The sequence below is a fragment of the Schistocerca cancellata genome, chromosome 4 (genome assembly GCF_023864275.1).
Source record: "Schistocerca cancellata isolate TAMUIC-IGC-003103 chromosome 4, iqSchCanc2.1, whole genome shotgun sequence".
Lineage (NCBI taxonomy): Eukaryota > Metazoa > Arthropoda > Insecta > Orthoptera > Acrididae > Schistocerca > Schistocerca cancellata.
Window position 1 is genome coordinate 192,041,648 of NC_064629.1, and position 19,253 is coordinate 192,060,900.

The following is a 19,253-nucleotide window of genomic DNA, read 5'->3' on the forward strand; positions in this document are numbered from 1 at the left end:
GCTCAGGAGAGACTGTTTTGCATCTGCTTAGAAGAAACTCATTTTAAAGTCACCAACACAGCCACCCCTAGTGAAGGATGATCTTACTGGAGACAGGGCTAAAAGTGGGGTGGCTGGTTTCATCAATGACAGATGCCACTCCTCTGCTGTCCCTCTTACCATGGCCATACAAGCAGTTCTAGTGGAAGATCTCACAACACCTAAGATCACAGTGTGTTCTTGATATCTTCCACCACATGATCCATTTAATATAGATCAACTGATTGAGCTCTTCCAGGCACTCCCTTGCCCTTTTCTCCTCCTGGGTGACTTTAGTGCACACAATATGCTGTGGGGCTTGACTATCATATGCTCTAATGGTTGAAATATTGATCACCTTGTCCATTTAGAGAGTATCTGCTTTTGAACTCTGAACATATGACACACTTTTCTACAACTACAGGGTCATCTTCAGCCACTGACCTTTGTTTTTGCTCCCTAGCTATTGATGAGTCAGTTCATTGGGAAGTGGCCACATGCATTCCAACAATCACTTTCTGGTTTGGATCCAACTGCTGACTTAGACAGTGATCAATAGGAGAACATAAATATTGATGCTTCAAAGGGCAAATTGGTTGTGATACTATCTGTAGGCTATCTTTGAACAACAGGAATATACCCAGGAGATGGTAACGCACCAAGCTGCTGCATTTCCTAAACTAGCAACTACCTCAGATGCTGGCCTGTTCCTTAATGAAATGAAGAATGTCACTCAGGTTCAGAGCCAGGCATGCAGCTTGTGGAAATTCAAACACCATCCAGCTACACAAAGTCCTCATGTCTTTAGGTCTGCAAGGGCGTGGAAGAGGAACTCCTGGTAGGCATTTGTAACTTTCAATAATCTGTCCGTTCAACTGCAAGACTTTGGGAATCAGTAAGGTGGATTTCAGGCAAGGACAGTACATGTACCCTAACAGCATCTTGGTGGACACACCTAAAGATATGTCTCTAGTTTCAGCTGAACACTTTTTTACCGTCACTGCACCGTCCGGACGAAGTCCTGAGTTCTATAGGACTTTGGAGTGGATGAGTCCCCACTTCCCTTGTGTAATGAGGAGGCATACAATCTTCCATTCTCCAAGTAGGAATTGGGATCAACTCTGTTTGCAGCCAGAGACACTGCTCTGGAACCAGATCAGGTTCATTATGCCATGTTGCGTCATCTGTGCCCTGGAGCCAAAGACAAGCTCCTATTTTGTTTCAGTTAGATCTAGTTTGGTGAACAGTACCCCACCACTTGGAATGTCCTAATATTGATTCAGTTATGGGAATTGGGCAAGGATTGTACCAAATCTGATATTTACCAGATTGTATACCTTACCAGTTGTGTGGGTAAGACTTCAGAGTGCATGGTCAACTGCCACCATCTGGCTCCTCAATCCCGAGGGCAGCCTGTCACATTTTGGCACCTATCTGTAAAAGTATGTGCACTCATAGCTGTATACACACACTGGTTCACCACCTGAAAACTTGTGTGACAGGATTCTACATCCAACTAAATGAAAAGTCAAGCAGCTACATTGTTGTTTCACATGTAAAGTTCTTCCTATTTTAATCTCACTGATTTCCTGTAGATGATGACCAGGTCTCACACAGTTCAAATGTTTCTAACAGGTAAGGGAAATGGAAAATTACAAATCAAGCAAAAGAACATTAAATGTCATGTTTTCTGCTAGTCTTTACACAAGTGACTCTTACAAATCTTTAATAATAATGGCAGTTCATTAACAACCATCTAAGCAGTTCTGAAGTATATTACAGGCACACAAAATATTAATTTTGTTTAACATGTTCTTACTATTGTAACATTACCATTGATATTTGAATAAAAATATTAGCAAAAAAAGTTTTGTACATGTTTTAACTTATTAATTATGAATGTACATAAAGTAGGATGGTGTGAGCAAATCCTGCTTTATTACAATCCGTGCCACTCCCAGTGTGGTTTCAAGCACTACTGATCCACCCTTGACAGCTTAATTCTACTGGAGACAGTGATAGAAGAGTCCTTCTTACACCAAAACTATTTGGCTGGTGTGTTTTTTTACCTGAACACCACTTAGACTACAACATTCTTCACAAACTTCAGGAATGGGGACTAACTGGACATCTGCCACTTCTTATCCAATCCTTTCTCGAGGACAGGTGCTTTCAATATCAAGTTGTTGATGCCTTGTCTGACCTTTTTATTCACGATAATGTGGAGCCCAAGGCATTGTTTGCAATCGCTATCAGTGGCATTTCCTCTGCACTCAGGAGCCCTCTTAAATTTTATTTGTATGTGAGTAACTTTGATATCTTCTACTCCTTCTCTGATCTTAAAATGACAATGAGGCAACTAAAGCTGATCATCAGGAGGCTAGAAACTTGGGTCAGTAAAACTGGTTTTAGGTTCTCGTCAGAGAAGACGTCAGTTTTAACCATGCTTGTCTAAGTCTTAAACAATGAGAGCTCCCAGTGGGGACAGTATTTTATATTTTAAGGACAATGTGCCATTTTAGGCCTACTGTTTGACACAAAATTTACCTGGCTCCCACACTTGAAAGACATGCAAACAAAGAACATTATATCATTGAATATTTTGAAATGCCTCCAAGGGAAGGTGTGGGGAGCTGACATGTCTCTCCTCGTGTGGTTTTATAGGGTATTTGTCAGATCAAGATTAGATTATGGAAGACTGGGTGGATCAGCACCTACTTCCTATCTCAAGATGTTAGATGCTGGCCTCCATGAGGCATTCAGATATTGACTGGAGCCTATTAGACCAGCTCAGTTCAGAGTCTGTGTGCAGAGGCTAGTGAACCACACCTCTTGATCTGACCCAACTCCTTCTGGCTCAAAAAGCCTTGAAAATATTAGCATTACCTGTCATTAGCACTTAGCGTGGTGGCACATCCCAACATTGAGCGGTAGTTCAGGAATTGGTCCCATGTGACCATCTCATTTATGGATACATGCTACAAGCTGTCTCACAGATCTAGATATATGAGGCCTCAGAATATGCAGCCAGGAATGGAACCAATTCCTGCCTTTGTGTCTTCAGAGGCCCATAGTACGCAGTACAAGAATGTTTGTACTCCAGACGATATTTTTACAATCTGTTGTTTTTTCCATTTTATGTTCATACCATGATTTTATCATTTTGGCTTACAGCAAGGGAATGCACTTGGTTCTTCAGCTGTTTTCCCTGATAGAGCTTTCCAAGTACATCTTCCGGAACACTTCACAAATTATGATGTGGAATTATATGGCATTATGATGGCAATGGAGTGGATTCAAAGGCATCATGGTATGAAGCTTCTCATCTACTCTGACTCACTCAGTACACTACAAGCTGTCCACTGAATTTATCCAGTGGACCAGTTGATTCAGATTGTCCATGACACCTCAGAACAGATCCAACACTGAGGCAAAGAGGTAGTCTCCTGCTGGGTACCTGACCACATTGGGATACAGGGAAATGCCACAGTTGACAGTGTAGCCAAAGAAGTGTGCAGGGATGGTGTTGTGTGTTGATGTGCCATCCCCTTCACACCACGAACTCATTACCTGACAGAAGAATCATGGGTCAGTGGGAAATCGAATGGTTGAAAGTGGTGAACAACAAACTGCAGTTGCTCAAATCAACCGTGCAGGCATGGTGGACATCATGTCAAGCACACTGATGGAAGGAAGTGCTGCTCACCTGACTGCACAAAGGCCATTGTCCACTGATGTATGGTTTCCTCCTTTGACAGGAGAATCCACGAGTCTGCGAAGTTTTCGTGTGCCACTTTTGGTTCAGCCTGATTTGGCTATGAGTGTTTTATTTACTGATGATAGGACAACCCTCAGTTTGGTTGGAGATCTGCCCTCAATCCTCATAGACACTCACACAGTGTAACATGAGTTTTGAAATTTTGTGAACTGTTGGGCCTCATCGCTAAAGTATTGGGGAGGGGAGGTCAGCATGCTTTGGATGGATAGCTTGCACAGGCAGTTCAGCATTTTTATTAATCAGTTTTCAGTGTAATAGTTTAGTGCAATATGACAACAGTTTTTCATAACTGCTAGATGGACTTCCATGCATTATAAGCAACTCTGCATATTGGGACAGCTTTAATCTCTCAAGGTGAATGGCCAGCTGACACTTCATCAAGGCACTGATGACCATACTGTTAGGTGACCATCATCATCATTCATTCAGGCTTTACACTTCTACTAAACTGGTTATTCTACTCCTGTTTAGTAGTGTTTTTTTATCAAAATTGGAACATTTATTGCTTTAAAAATTTTCACATGACAAATAATGCAATAAATAACTTGCCAGATTTTATTTCTTTCATGAATGCATTTTTAAAGTACTTTCCCCATATACTACGTGGCCAGAATGCATCAGATGTCCACCATCTGAAATTCTGAATAAACGACAAATGTAACAAATGTCTATTTGCTGTTACTGATGAGTTTAATCTTTGTGGAAGGGTCTTCATGAGGTTCTAGTACATTTAATTACACCTGAAGCAAGATGAATATTTATTGTTGGCTAACATAGTTGGCACACAACTACTACACCAGTTCATCCCAAAGATGGTCAGGTCAGAACTTTGAGAGAACATATCCATAAAATTGTCCCATAGTTATTTGAGCTGTGATGCAGTCCTCCATGGCTGAAACTGTGTCATGATGTAGGGAAGAACATATTTCAGATGGTTTCCATAATATGGGTAGCACTCGAAGTGTTTAAAAGATACCCACAGACACTTGTTCATTTTGAATATATAGTAGTTACTGTCCAAACCCAGACCACAGAAAGGAGAGACAGAATAGCTCCAACAAATAGCACTGCCACAATACATATACATAAATAACATTTGCCAGGCAGATACCAGGATGACACATGCCCATTTCAGTTTCATAGTGCCACATCGTATACCTTAACTCATTCATAAAACAGTCTCCCAGACCAACAAAAAGAATGTGTGCATATCTCTAAATGACTTTGTTGTAGTCAGTGGCTGTTGGGCAGCAGCATTGTAATGAAAACAAATCTTATTCCCATTCAGCAGATTGAACTGCCACTATTTCCACTCCTAAGTGCCAATAATATTCCTCTGTAATAGATGATAAGGATGTCTGATAATGGGTTTGTACAATACAGTTCAGTGTTCAGTGGTCCCTGCCACTTTATTAGGTTTCCAAAGCATTGTTTGTGTGTTATACTTCCGTGACATTTCCTCCTAAAAACTAACATCTTTAAACTGGACATAGAGGGGTATAACTGCACTGAAATATTTGATGGTAGACTTAAACTTGTGGTGCTACAGTCTCCTTGTTGACTCATTTTGCCAGAAAACAAATCTCTGATGTGAGTACAGTGTGGTAGCTGGAGACTTTCAGCTGTGTGTATCATTACGGTAGCTCACTCTCTCATCTATGTCTGCTAAGAGTTACCCTTTACTGAATCTGATCGATATTTCAAGCAATGTAGCAGTGTTGCTGATGACATAATGATTTAACCTAAACCTTACTAAAGCTGCAAGCAACTACCATGTTCAGATATTTTTGTTCTGACTTCTTTTTCTGTTCTTACAGTTTTCATCAGTTTCCTTTTGGAAATATGAAAATAAAGGTATAAGACTTTCTCGATTGAGGCTTTTCCTTCTGACATCGCAGCTGTTACATAGCTTTGTAAGTTATTTGTGGAAACATTGATTTGCGTGTGGATACCAAGTTTAGCTAACATGTGGTCCCTATGTGGGGTGCATGGTAACTAAGCATTTGTTGGAAACAGAGCCAAAATACTTTTCACTTAAGACCAAATAATGTTAGGACATGTTAGTTATTTTTACTATGAACAACATTTTTGGAGTTATGAGAGAAGTGTCACAGCAAAGTGAGAATAATTTATGTACATGTAACTGTTGAACCAGTGTATGGGCCATAGAGAATGCTGGTAGCATGTATTACTGAAGCATGTGTCAATGAGTTAAGACTATAGCCGCAGGGTCAAGTGTGAAGCGAGAAAGCCCCTTTGGATGCTTCCACTGTGAGAATACTCCTAGTGCCGGATACATATCTCAAAGCCTGGGACTCGGAGTGAAGTACATATATTACATATATTTCTCTCTCTCTCTCTCTCTCTCTCTCTCTCTCTCTGACACACACACACACACACACACACACACACAAATACACACGAGGGTTGGAACTATAATAGTGGCAACTATTTATTTACAGCTCGTACAAAATAGATAAGTGTTTCAAAATTTTACTGACCTTCAAAGTAGTCACCAGCATTGTGTATAACCCGCTGCCAGTGATGTGGAAGCTGTAGGATACTCTGAGCAGTGCCAGTTGTGTTGACAGTCTGAGCAGCACGGTCTATTGCCCAACGAATTTGTAGCAGCTCTGAAGTGAATGCCATGAAGTGTTTCCTTTGGTTTAGAAATCGAGTTGAACTCATGAGGGCTTAAGGCAGGGGAGTACAGTAGGTGGTATAGCACTTAGCAGCCCCATCAGTCAAACCAATCAGTAACAGCTTGCATCCACACACTGTCCTGTAAAATGATGTTCAGATCCTGCAGAAAGTGTCACCACTTCTTTCTCAATGTTGTTCATTTTTAGAACACAACTTACAACCAGCTTAGAGGCAGAAGTGTTGCCACTTTCTGCAGGACCTCACCATCATTTTGCAGGACAATGCTCAAGCACATACAGTGGAGGAAAGGAATCAGGGGGGTAGCTGACTGGTAGAATTTTGCATAGAGCAGTCATTGCTAAAACCTGATATAAGAATAATAAAAGGACATTATGTACATGCAAACGATCAGGAGACCCTAGAAGATTTAATATTAATTATATAAATGTAAGCCACATAATTAGAAAACAGACTTTAAATTTCAAATAGTGTTCAGAAATTTTTTTTTCAGGTAACTGTCAACAGCATCGATATTGTGTAAGCTGGTACTATGCCGTCAAGTATCATTTTAACATTTTCAAGTTAGCAGTGGTGTATACTTTTCTGGTTAAATAGCAGGTATGATGTGAGGTTGTCACAGTAGATATTTTTCCTGTATGAAGATGAACCATGATCAAAACTGGTAGTGAATAAATATATTGTAAGACAGCAAAATGTGTCTCATGCATTTCTCCAAGTAATTTTCAGAAACTAGTGTGGACTTGGACCACCTTAGATAACACTCAAGACATGGTATTTGATTGATGAAAGGAGAAAACACAAAAACGCACCCCGTAAAGTAGGCAAAAGGGAATCCAGATGTCTAAAAATGAGATAGACAGAAAGTTCAAAATGGCAAAGCAGGAATGACAAAAGAAGAGATGCAAAGTTGTAAAAGCATGCATGATGGTGGGAAAGGTAAATGTTGCTTATAGCAGAATTAAAGAAACTTTTGGAGTAAAAAAAGGTGTAGGAATGTCAAAGCTCCTATGGCAGTACAGTACAAAGTAAGTAAGTGAAGGCTTGGAAGGTGGAAGGAACATACAGGATGAATCAAAAAGGACTTTACAATTTTGGAATGATGTAGAAATTTATTGAGATATCTTTAGAATCGGTAGATGTGTCATTTTGTAGCAAACAACCTCAAGTTTCATTCACATAGTGCATCAGTACCTCATCCTGCCACCAGGAGCTCCAGTGTTTTCCAGAATTAAAATGGCTACTTTCACTGGTGCAGAGGATGCTCACTTTGTGTTTTGGTTTCATGAAACAATCTCTACAACAACTATTAGGCATAAATTTTGTACCAAATATGCTAAAGAACCTCCAAGCAGGCCTACAATTTTCTCTTGGCACAAGAACTTTGACAGGTTGTTAACTGTGACATAACTGTCACTGGTATTGTGTGTCTGAGTATGCTTGAAAAGTTTTTAATTCCACAGATTGATGAAGATGACCAAGATGCGCTGGTTACCACCAGAGAAACAGTGCACCACCTCATTTCCTCATGGAAGTTCAAGGTTCCCTTAATAATCCCTTCTAGGGTTGGTGGATTGGATGTGAAGGGCCAGTCACATGGCCACTTTGCTCCTGAGACTTGACACCACTGGATTTCTTTCCCTTGGGTTTCATTAAAGACTGTGTGGATGTTCCTCCCCTACCAAACTATTTAGCCAACATGAAAAATCGAATCCACGCTGCCAATGCACAAGTTATTTCCGATTTGCTGAAACAAGTGTGGGAAGAAGAAATTGATTAGCGGTGGGATATTTGCCACATCACAAATGGTAGTCACATCAAAGCAAAATAACACCTGCCCTTTTTATGTGAAACTTGAGGCTGTTTGCTATAGAATGACATGTCTACTGATTCTATAGGTTGTCTCAATAAATTTCTATATCATTCCAAAGCTGTAAAGTCCTGTTTGACTCCTCCTGTATAGAAGGGCTATACAAAAGAAACGAACTTGAAGACAAAATTATGGAAATGGAGGAGGAATTAATTTAAAATGAGATGGGAGGTATGATATTATGATATTGCGAGAAGAATTTGACAGAACACAGAAAGACCTAAATCAAAATTTCCTCATAATTATTGATATCCTTGGGAGAGCTAGCCATGACAAAACTGCCCCCCCCCCCCACAATTATACTAGATGTGACATACAAAATACCTTCAGACTTCAAGAAGTATGTAATAATTGCATTTCCAAGCCAGGCAGGAGATTACAAGTGTAAATATTACCAACATATATTTCAAAGATGGAAACACACACACACACACACACACACACACACACACACACACACAGAAATGATAGATTAGTTGTAATTTATGTGCATCCACCAAAATATTTAATTGGGTCTTATTTGATTCATTACACTGCATAACATTCTATGCAAGTGCAAATTGCTGTTTTGTGTAATATATCACAAAGCGAGTTCTGCAGATCATTTTTAAAGTCAGTATTAATTACCATGAATCTCAGGATGTAATATATATTGAGATGACAACATTAGAATTCAGATATGTTTGAACAGAACTCCACATAAAGTTCAAATGGGCCTTTTCTAGACTAAAGATATCCTTTGTGAGTGAATGAGAAATCATAAGACCTAGAGGAAAAATTAGGCAAGTAAGCAAGCATTTATTTTTCAGTGTCATTAACACTAACAGTGGCAGTTGTGATGACGACAGCAGTACTAATTCGAATGTGGTAATTCCAACAAGCTGCATTACATTAAAACTATTTCACAATGTCTCCTACGTTATCAACAGAGATAAAGATTTTTGTTTAATCACGTGTCGTTTTTTGTCAGATGGTTGGTGTATATAAAGAAACACAGAACTCACTGGCACCACCACTTTACACCAACCAAGTCTTTTGGTACTTGAAACCAACTTTCTGCTTCCTGTTTCATTTGTACAATTTGTATTCCAGCTTAGCAGAGTATAGTGTAGTTCACAATATAAAATTCTGATGTTCAGTCCCAGAAGGCACCTAATGTCCTCAACTTATTTGATACTGAAAGTATCGCACACACAAAATATATAATTTACATTTTATGTTAATCATTTCTGGAAACAGATTTGAGAGACTGACAGCATAACAGCATGTGTGCAGCATATGTACTGAAACTAGATAAGAGACAGTAGTGTTGTATCTTAATAAAGGACTTAAATGATATAGATCTGGAGAAGAGCATGTATAAAAACTGTTGCTTAAGTTTAGAAGAATAGTTGACCATGCACTTGATAGGTATGTACCTGGCAGAATAGTTCATGGTTGGAGGGACCATCCATAGTATACGATCACTGTAAAGAAACCAAAAGAAGCAGACTAGTGCACAGAAGGTGTAAAACAAAGCATGAGGAGGTGCTGAATGAAATGTGTTTGGCTGTCAAGATGCCAATATGTAAACCCTCTGACAACTGTTGTTGTTGTTGTTGTTGTTGTTGTTGTGATCTATCAATCCAAAGACTGGTTTGATGCAGTTCTCCATGCTACTCTATCCTGTGGAAGCCCCTTCTTCTCTGAGTAACTACTGCAACCTACATCCTACTGAATCTGCTTACCGTATCCATCTCTTGGTCTCCCTCTACGATCTTTACTCCCAACACTTCCGTTCAGTACTAAACTGGTGATCCCTTGATGTCTCAGAATGTGTCCTATCACCCAATCCCTTCTTCTAGTCAGGTTGCACCATAGATTTCTTTGCTTCCTAATTCTATCCAGTACCTCCTCATTAGTGACATGATCTACCCATCTAATCTTCAGCATTCTTCTGTAACACCACATTTCAGAAGCTTCTATTCTTTTCTTGTCTAAACTGTTTATCATCCATGTTTCACTTCCATACATGGCTACATTTCATACAAATACTTTCAGAAAAGACATCCTGACACTTAAATCTATGCTTGATGTTAACAAATGTCTCTTCTTCAGAAACGCTTTTCTTGCCATTGCCAGTCTACATTTTATATCCTCTCTACTTTGGCCATCATCAGTTATTTTGCAGCCCAAATAGCAAAACTCACCTACTGCTTTAAGTGTTGCATTTCCTAATCTAATTCTCTCAGCATCACCTGATTTAATTCAACCACATTCCAGTATCATCATTTTGCTTTTGTTGATGTTCATCTTATATCCTCCTTTCAAGTTACTGTCCATTCCCTTCAGCTACTCTTCCAAGTCCTTTGCTGTCTCTGACAATTACAGTGTCATCAACAAACCTCAATGTTTTTATTTCCACTCCCTGAACTTTAATACCTAGTCTAAATTTTGTTGTTGTTGTTTCCCTTACTGCCTGCTCAGTGTATAGATTGAATAACATTGGGGATAGGCTACAACCCTGTCTCACTCCCATCTCAACCACTGCTTTCCTTTCATGCCCTTCGAGTCTTATAACTGTCATCTGGTTTCTGTACAAGTTGTAAATAGTCTTCGCTCCCTGTATTTTACCTATGCTACCTTCAGAATTTCAAAGAGAGTATTCCAGTCAACATTGTCCAAAGCTTTCTCTAAATGTATAAATCCTATTAATGTTGGTTTGCCATTACTTAACCTATCTTCTATGAGAAGTTGTAGGGTCACTATTGCCTCACGTGTACCTAAAGTTCTCCAGAATCCAAAAGTGATCTTCCCTGATGTAAGTTTCTACTAGTTCTTCCATTCTTCTGTAAAACATTCTTGTTATTATTTTGCAACCATGGCTTATTAAACTGTTAGTTTGGTAATATTCACACGTGTCAGCACCTGATTTCTTTGGAATTGGAATTGTTATATTCTTCTTGAAGTCTAAGGGTATTTCACATATATCATACATCTTGCTCACCAGATGGAATAGTTTTGTCATGGCTGTCTGTCCCAAGGCCATCAGTAGTTCTAACAGAATGTTGTCTACTCTCGGGGTCTTTTTCGACTTCTGTCTTTTAGTGCTCTGTCACACTCTTCACGCAGTATCATATCTCCACCCTCATTTTCATCTACATCCTCTTCTGTTTCTATAATATTGCCATCAAGTACATCTCTCTTGTATAGACCCTCTATATACTCCTTCTACCTTTCTGCTTTCCCCTCTTTTAGGACTGGTTTTCCTTCTGAGCTCTTGATATGCATACAAGTGGCTCTCTTATCTCCAAAGGTCTCTCTAATTTTTGTGTAGGCAGTGTCTATCTTTCCTCTAGTGGTATATGCTCCCAAATCCTTACATTTGTCGTCTAGCCATTCCTGCTTAGCCATTTTTCACTTCTTTTCAATCTCCATTTTTAGATGTTTGTATTCCCTTTCACCTGCTTCATTTACTGCATTGTATCCCGTTTCACCTGCTTCATTTACTGCATTTTTATATTTTCTCCTTTATCAGTTAAAGTCAATATATATTTTGTTACCCAAAGATTTGTACTATCCCTCATCTTTTTATCTACATGATACTGTATCACCTTCACTGTTTCATCTCTCAAAGCTACCCATTCTTCTTCTACTGTATTCCTTTTCTCTGTTCTTTTCAATCATTCCCTGATGGCCTCTCTGAAACTCTCAACAACCTCTAGTTATTTCGCTTCATCCCAAGTGTTAGTGATGATTAAATTCCGCTTTGTGCAATGTTCTACTAGGCAGCTCCCTCTTTCATTCCTTTCCTCCAGTCCATATGCATATACTATTTTTCTTTCTCTCCCTTTTCCTACAGTCAAATTCCAGTCCCCCATGAGTATTAAAATTTCATATCCTTTAACTACCTGTATAATTTCTTTTATCTCATCATACGTATCTTCAATCTCTTCATCATCTGCAGAATTAGGTGGTATGTAAACTTGAATACTGTGGTGGGTGTGGTCATGGTGTCTATCTTGGCTACAATAATGCATTCACTGTCCTGTTCATAGTAGCTTATCCATGTTCCTATTTTCTTATTAAACTTACTCCTGCATTACCCCTATTTGATTTTTTTATTTATAACCCTGTATTCATCTGACCAGAACTCCTGTTCCTCCTGCCACAGAACTTCACTAACCCCCACTATACCTAATTTTAACCCATCCATTCCCCTTTTAAAATGTTCTAACCTACCTGTCTGGTCAAGGAGTCTGACATTTCTCACTCCGATCCATAGAACACCAGTTTTGTTTCTGCTGATAACGACATCCTGATGAGTAGTCCCCACACGGATATCCAAATGGGGGACTATTTTACCTCTGGAATGTTTTACCCAAGAGGATGCCATAATCATTTAATCATACAGTAGAGCTGCATGCACTCAGGACAAATTATGGCTGTAGTGTCCCCTTACTTTCAGCTGTTCGCAGTACCAGCACAGTGAGGCTGTTTTGGTTGATGTTACAAGGTCAGATCAGTCATTTATCCATACTGCTGCCCCTGCAACTACTGAAAAAGGACAGCAACTGTAACAGAATATTAGAACACACAAAACCCAAAGAAATTCTTATCACATGTAAAAGCAGTTAATAGTCCCAGAGTTAATGTCCAGGCACTCATAGGTCAGACAGGAACTGAAACTGAAGGTAGCGAAGCAAAATAAGAAACATTGAACTCTGTTTCCTAATGTTTTTTTACTAATGAAAATCCAGGGTTATTACCCCAATTTCATTCTGACATGACTACAGAGATGACTGAAATAGATATTAGTGTCAGTAGCATTGAGAAACAACTGAAATCATTAAAACTGAATAAAACTTTTGGGTCTGTTGGAATCCGTATTGGATTTTATACTGAATTTGTGGCTGACCTACTCCATCTCTTATCAACAAGCTATTGTATATATATATATGATGTGACTTACCAAACAAAAGCGCTGGCAGGTCGATAGACACACAAACAAACACAAACATACACACAAAATTCAAGCTTTCGCAACCCACGGTTGCATCGTCAGGAAAGAGGGAAGGAGAGGGAAATACGAAAGGATGAGGGTTTTAAGGGAGAGGGTAAGGAGTCATTAGAATCCCGGGAGCGGAAAGACTTACCTTAGGGGGAAAAAAGGACAGGTATACACTCGCGCGCGCACACAAGCACACACACACACACACACACACACACACACACACACACACATCCATCCGCACATATACAGACACAAGCAGACATTTGTAAAGGCAAAGAGTTTGGGCAGAGATGTCAGTCAAGTCGGAAGTACAGAGGCAAAGAAGTTGTTGAAAGACAGGTAAGGTATGAGCGGCGGCAACTTGAAATTAGCGGAGGTTGAGGCCTGGCAGATAACGAGAAGAGAGGATATACTGAAGGGCGAGTTCCCATCTCCGGAGTTCTGACAGGTTGGTGTTAGTGGGAAGTATCCAGATAACTCTGACGGTGTAACACTGTGCCAGAGTTATCTGGATACTTCCCACTAACACCAACCTGTCAGAACTCCGGAGATGGGAGCTCGCCCTTCAGTATATCCTCTCTTCTCGTTATCCGCCAGGCCTCAACCTCCGCTAATTTCAAGTTGCCGCCACTCATACCTCACCTGTCTTTGAACAACTTCTTTGCCTCTGTATTTCCGCCTCGACTGACATCTCTGCCCAAACTCTTTGCCTTTACAAATGTCTGCTTGTGTGTGTGTGTGTGTGTGTGTGTGTGTGTGTGTGTGTGTGTGTGTGTGTGTGTGTGTCTATATATATACCTGTCCTTTTTTCCCCCTAAGTTAAGTCTTTACGCTCCCGGGATTGGAATGACTCCTTACCCTCTCCCTTAAAACCCACATCCTTTTGTCTTTCCCTCTTCTTCCCTCTTTCCTGACGAAGCAACCGTGGGTTGCGAAAGCTTGAATTTTGTGTGTATGTTTGTGTGTCTATCGACCTGCCAGCGCTTTTGTTTGGTAAGTCACATCATCTTTGTTTTTAGATATATTTTTCCCACGTGGAATGTTTCCCTCTATTATATATATATATATATATAAACTGTGCTCAGTAGATGGAAGAAAGAACAAACACACACATCCACAAGAAGGGTAGCAGAAGTGATCCACAAAGCTACTGTCCAGTATCCTTGACATTTACACATGAAACCCAACCCAACCTGCGCTTTTCTCATATGGCATCCTGAAAGTCATGGAGGAAGGCAGTCAGTTGGATGCAGTATTTCTTGATTTCAAAAAGGCATTTGACTGGGTACCACATCTATAGTTATTATCAAAAGTGTGATCATGTGTAACATCAAACAAAATTTGTGTCTGAATTGAGAATCTTGTGGTGGGGAGGTTGCAGCATTTTATCTTGTCTGGAGAGTCATTGACAGATACAGAAGTAACTTCATGTGTGCCCAAGGGAACTGTGTTGGGACCGTTGCTGTTTATGTTGTGCATTAATTACTTTCCAGATAATATTAATACTAACTTCAGACTTGTCATAGATGATCCATTTATCCACAATGAAGCACTGTCTGCAAAATCTACATAAATATTCAGTCAGATCTTGATAAGATTTCAAAGCTGTGCAAAGATCAACAACTTGCTTTAAATGTTTGAAAATGTAAATTCTGCACTCAACAAAATGAAAAAAAAAAGTTGTATCCTATGACTGCAGTGTCAATGAGCCACAGTTGTAATTGATCATCTCATACGAATACCTGGGTGTAAACACTTTGTATGAACTGAAATTGAATGATCATATAAGCTCAACCATAGGCAAAGCAGGTGGCAAAGTTCAGTTTATTGATAGAATATTAAGGAAATGCAGTCAGTCTGCAAAGGAAATTGCTTACATATCACTTGGGTGAGCCATCCTAGAATATTGGTCAAGTGTCTGGGACCCATACCAAATAGGACTAACACGGGATAGTAAACAGAAAAGGGCAACGTACAGGGTCAGAGGTTTTTTCGACCTGTCAGAGAGATGCAGAAGAAACCAAACTGGCATGCACTTGATGATAGACACAAATTATCCGAAGAAAGCCTTTTTACAGAGTTTTGAAAACCAGATGACTCTAGGAATATACTACAACCCCCCTATGTATTGCTCTCATAGGGATCGTGAGGATAAGATTAGGTTAATTAAGCACTCACAGAGGCATTATTTGGTGCAGATCCCACACACTTGACTAATATTCTAGGATGGGTCACACAAGTGATTTGCAAACAATCTCCTTTGTAGACAGACTGCATTTCCCTAATATTCTACCAATAAACCAAAGTTTGCCATTTGCTTTGCATATGACTGAGCCTATATGATCATTCCATTTGATATCCTGCGCTTCATATGTGAATTGAATGGGAAGAAGGCCTAATAACTGGTACAATGGGTAGTATCCTCTGCCTCATACCTCACAGCTGTTTGCAGAATATGAATGTGGATCTACAAGTGTGCGTGTCTGCTCTTTCATACCCAGAATTTTTATAAACCTAAACTACTGGTACCTGTTTTACAAATTTGTTTTGTTATTAAGCATTTTAACTGGTCAAAAAAATGATTACATCTGAGAAGACACATTTTACTGATGACATTGCACAGCACTAATGTATGATAGCTGATTTCCATTAGCTGAAATGATATTTCATCTTACCCTTGTGATAGTACACTTCTGGGTTGTTTCATGTTATTAAGTGTTCTGACCCCACTCTGTAACAGCTCTGCACTGTATTTTCACTGATAAAAGTATTATTTTTGTGAATAAGTGGTCCATACAGTATCATGAGCATTATCCATTCAGCATGAAAAATTTAATAAACTGTGAGGATATAAGTTAAAAGCTGCTGTTTTACTCATGGAAAAATCAGTATTAGTCTCCGCATAAAATTATCTTTCTGCTGGTGTTATAGATAAAACTATAAACATCCCTACTAAAATTTATATAATGTCCACCAGCGAATGAAGACTGTTTCATCAAATTTTACATTTCTTCAGGTTGAGCAAAGGTAGAACTGTTTGTCACCATGCAGCATACTATCCATTGTTGACCTGAATTTTTTGAGTGGGTATAATTATAATCATGCCTTTTTCAACTAAGGGTGACTCCCACTTGCTTGAAAAATTATGTCAAGGTGTTACTGATCCCTTGACAGAACTGCCAAAGCTGCTTGTGTGATCTGCCTCTGGAGTTTTGTAAGGACCTCGGTGATGCTCTTGATCTTATTTATAATGCTGCCATTCTTCATATGTTCTGTGTTTCCTATGTCAATCCTACCTGGTAAGCATCTCAGACTAATGAGCAGTAATCAAGAAATGGTCAAAAAGAGTTCCTCAATCAGTGATTGATTGCTAGCCATGTAACTGAATAAACCTGGCATGGGTCTTTCCATCTGTTCATGCATTTTAGACTAATTATTTGTGTACCTGCAGTTCACTATACTTTTCTGGCATTGCAGCTTTCCTATATAGTTCACAACAGCATCATCCATGAATAGCCTCTTGAAGCCTCTGACATTATCCACCAAATAACATATATTTATATAGTGACTAGTTATCATCCTATAACACTTCCTTACAATATGGACAGTCACTTTCACATCCACTGATTACTCTCTGCTAAGTTTGCCATGTTATGTTATAACTGCAAGGAAGCACTAAATCCAACCACAAAGCAACTGCTTTGGCATTATTATCTACTTCCTTCTAAATCTCATTGAACAGAGCCAGCTGAGTTTGACAAGACTACAAATTGCAGAAGCCATGTTGGTCCTACAGGTATTTTTGGTCTCTAAGAAGTTATAGTTAGCAAGCACAAAAAGTGTTCCATAAATCTGCAACGTATTGATGCCAGAGATGTAGGCCTATAGTTAATTGTATCTGTCTGATCTATTTTCATGAAAAAGGGAATGCTCTGCTACTTTTTCCAACTGCTTGGAATACATTGTTGCAATATCACCCTACGATATTCTGCACCTAGTGAGGATCAATTTCTTTCACTTGATATGTATAGAATCTTAAAGATTTACCTTTTATATTCTGTGGTCATTTGTCTCAATATCCACCATATCAGCACTCATGAAGTGGATGAAAGGAGAAACCATATTATGATCTCATGCTGTGAAACATCTCCAGAAAACTGAATTCAGTATGTCATTCTTCTGTCATCTCCCATTTCAGTGTCATTATGAATGAACCCAAAGTGAATGCAGTGAGTGCAATATGGCTACTTACTAGGTGCAGCCAAATACTTGGCAATGTGTATCTTAAACTGCTGGTAGATTCTGTAATTACTCATATTTGAAATTACAATTCTGGTGTGTACATACATAAAAAATAAATACTATTAATCTTTCAGATGGACCACAGTGGACACCATACGATGGATCACAGTGCACACCATATGATGAATCACAGTGCACACCATATGATGAATCACAGTGCTCACCATATGATGAATCACAGCATGGGAAATCATGCAGGGCATGTTGGACATGATTCTCCGGTAGTTCCTACCCAGATGGATGTGATGGTACATGATCACAATGTTGATACAAGCCATATACATGACAGTCATGATCTCCCAGACCATGCTGGTCATGACGCATGTGGCAACATGCATGGGCATTCCATGATGGTGAGTAAATAATATTGTTTAAATTTTAAAATGCAAATTTATTAGATTTATTTCATTAACCAGATCTCCAGTTTGTCACTTTCCAGTGGCAGTATCATTCACATAAATTATATTTGCTTTTGTGTGTGTTTTTTAGTTATTAAAAAAAGGTTGAAAATACACTTAATTTTTTAAGGATTTTATTGAATGTTGTGAACAATCCTTTATGGCATATTCATATGGGTTCATCAAAACAATCCATCCACCTGTCCAACAAGACAAACATTATTTGAATGATTTTTGAAGACAGTTTTGTGTATTGTTCTAATTCTTTTCCATTCTCTCACTCTTGGGGTGAGTTTCTCTTGTTGCACCATTAGAAAACTTCTTACAAGCAGAGAATCTCATTAACCCATATTGTTGTACCTCAGCTGCACAATATCTGTTTGATGTGCAGGTTAATATTTACTGTTTTGTGGAATTGGTTATGAATACTGGTGAAATAAACAAATGAACCAAAACATTATGACCACCTACTTAAAAGTGTGTTGGTCCACCTCTGGAATTCAATTCAGCAGTGATTTTGTGTGTCATGGATTCGACAACTACTTGATAGGTTTCCAGAGTTTTGTGGCACAAGATGCCTATGCACAGGTCACACACTTCCCGTAATTTATGGACAGTTGATTTGTGGACATGGAGCTGGTGCCTGATAGCATCCCAGTTGGGTTTCATCAGATTTAGATAAGCCAAATTTGATGGCCAAGACATCAACTTGAGTTCACTATCATGTTCCTCAAACCACTGCAGCACAATTCTGGCCTTGTGACATGGAAATTTATCCTGCTGGAAGATGCCACCACTGTTGGGGAAATCAAGCATCCCTAATAATGTTCATGTAGTCCACAGCTGTCATGGTACCTTCAGTTACTACCGCAGGTCCCATGGAAGCCAAGGTTAATGTCCTCCATAACATTATATTGCTCCCACCAGCCTGCATCTGTGGCATACTGCATGTTTCGAGCAGCCGTTCGCCTGGATGATGTACACAACCATCGACCTGGTTTAACAATAAATGGAATTCATCTGACCAGTCGACATAATTCCATTGATCCATGGTCCAATCTCAGTGATCCCATACCCATTGTAATCAAAACTGATGATGTTTGGTCAGCATGGGAGCATGTAGGAGTCCTTTGCTGTGGAACACCATGTCAGCACTGTGCACTGAATGGTATGCTCCGGAACACTTGTGTCTGTGCCAGCACTGTCCTCTGTTGTCAGATCTGCCACATATCA

General features: G+C 39.3%; 1 protein-coding gene across 3 annotated transcripts in view; it reads left to right on the plus strand.

The window, feature by feature from the left end:
* LOC126184138 (high affinity copper uptake protein 1-like) overlaps nucleotides 1–19,253 on the plus strand; it is a 154,951-nt gene that overhangs the window by 114,837 nt on the left and 20,861 nt on the right. For all 3 annotated transcript variants that reach the window (XM_049926506.1, XM_049926507.1, XM_049926508.1), the window contains one exon: nucleotides 17,697–17,975. In XM_049926506.1, coding sequence (XP_049782463.1) covers nucleotides 17,697–17,975 — 279 coding nt within the window. The remainder of the gene's footprint in view (nucleotides 1–17,696; nucleotides 17,976–19,253) is intronic.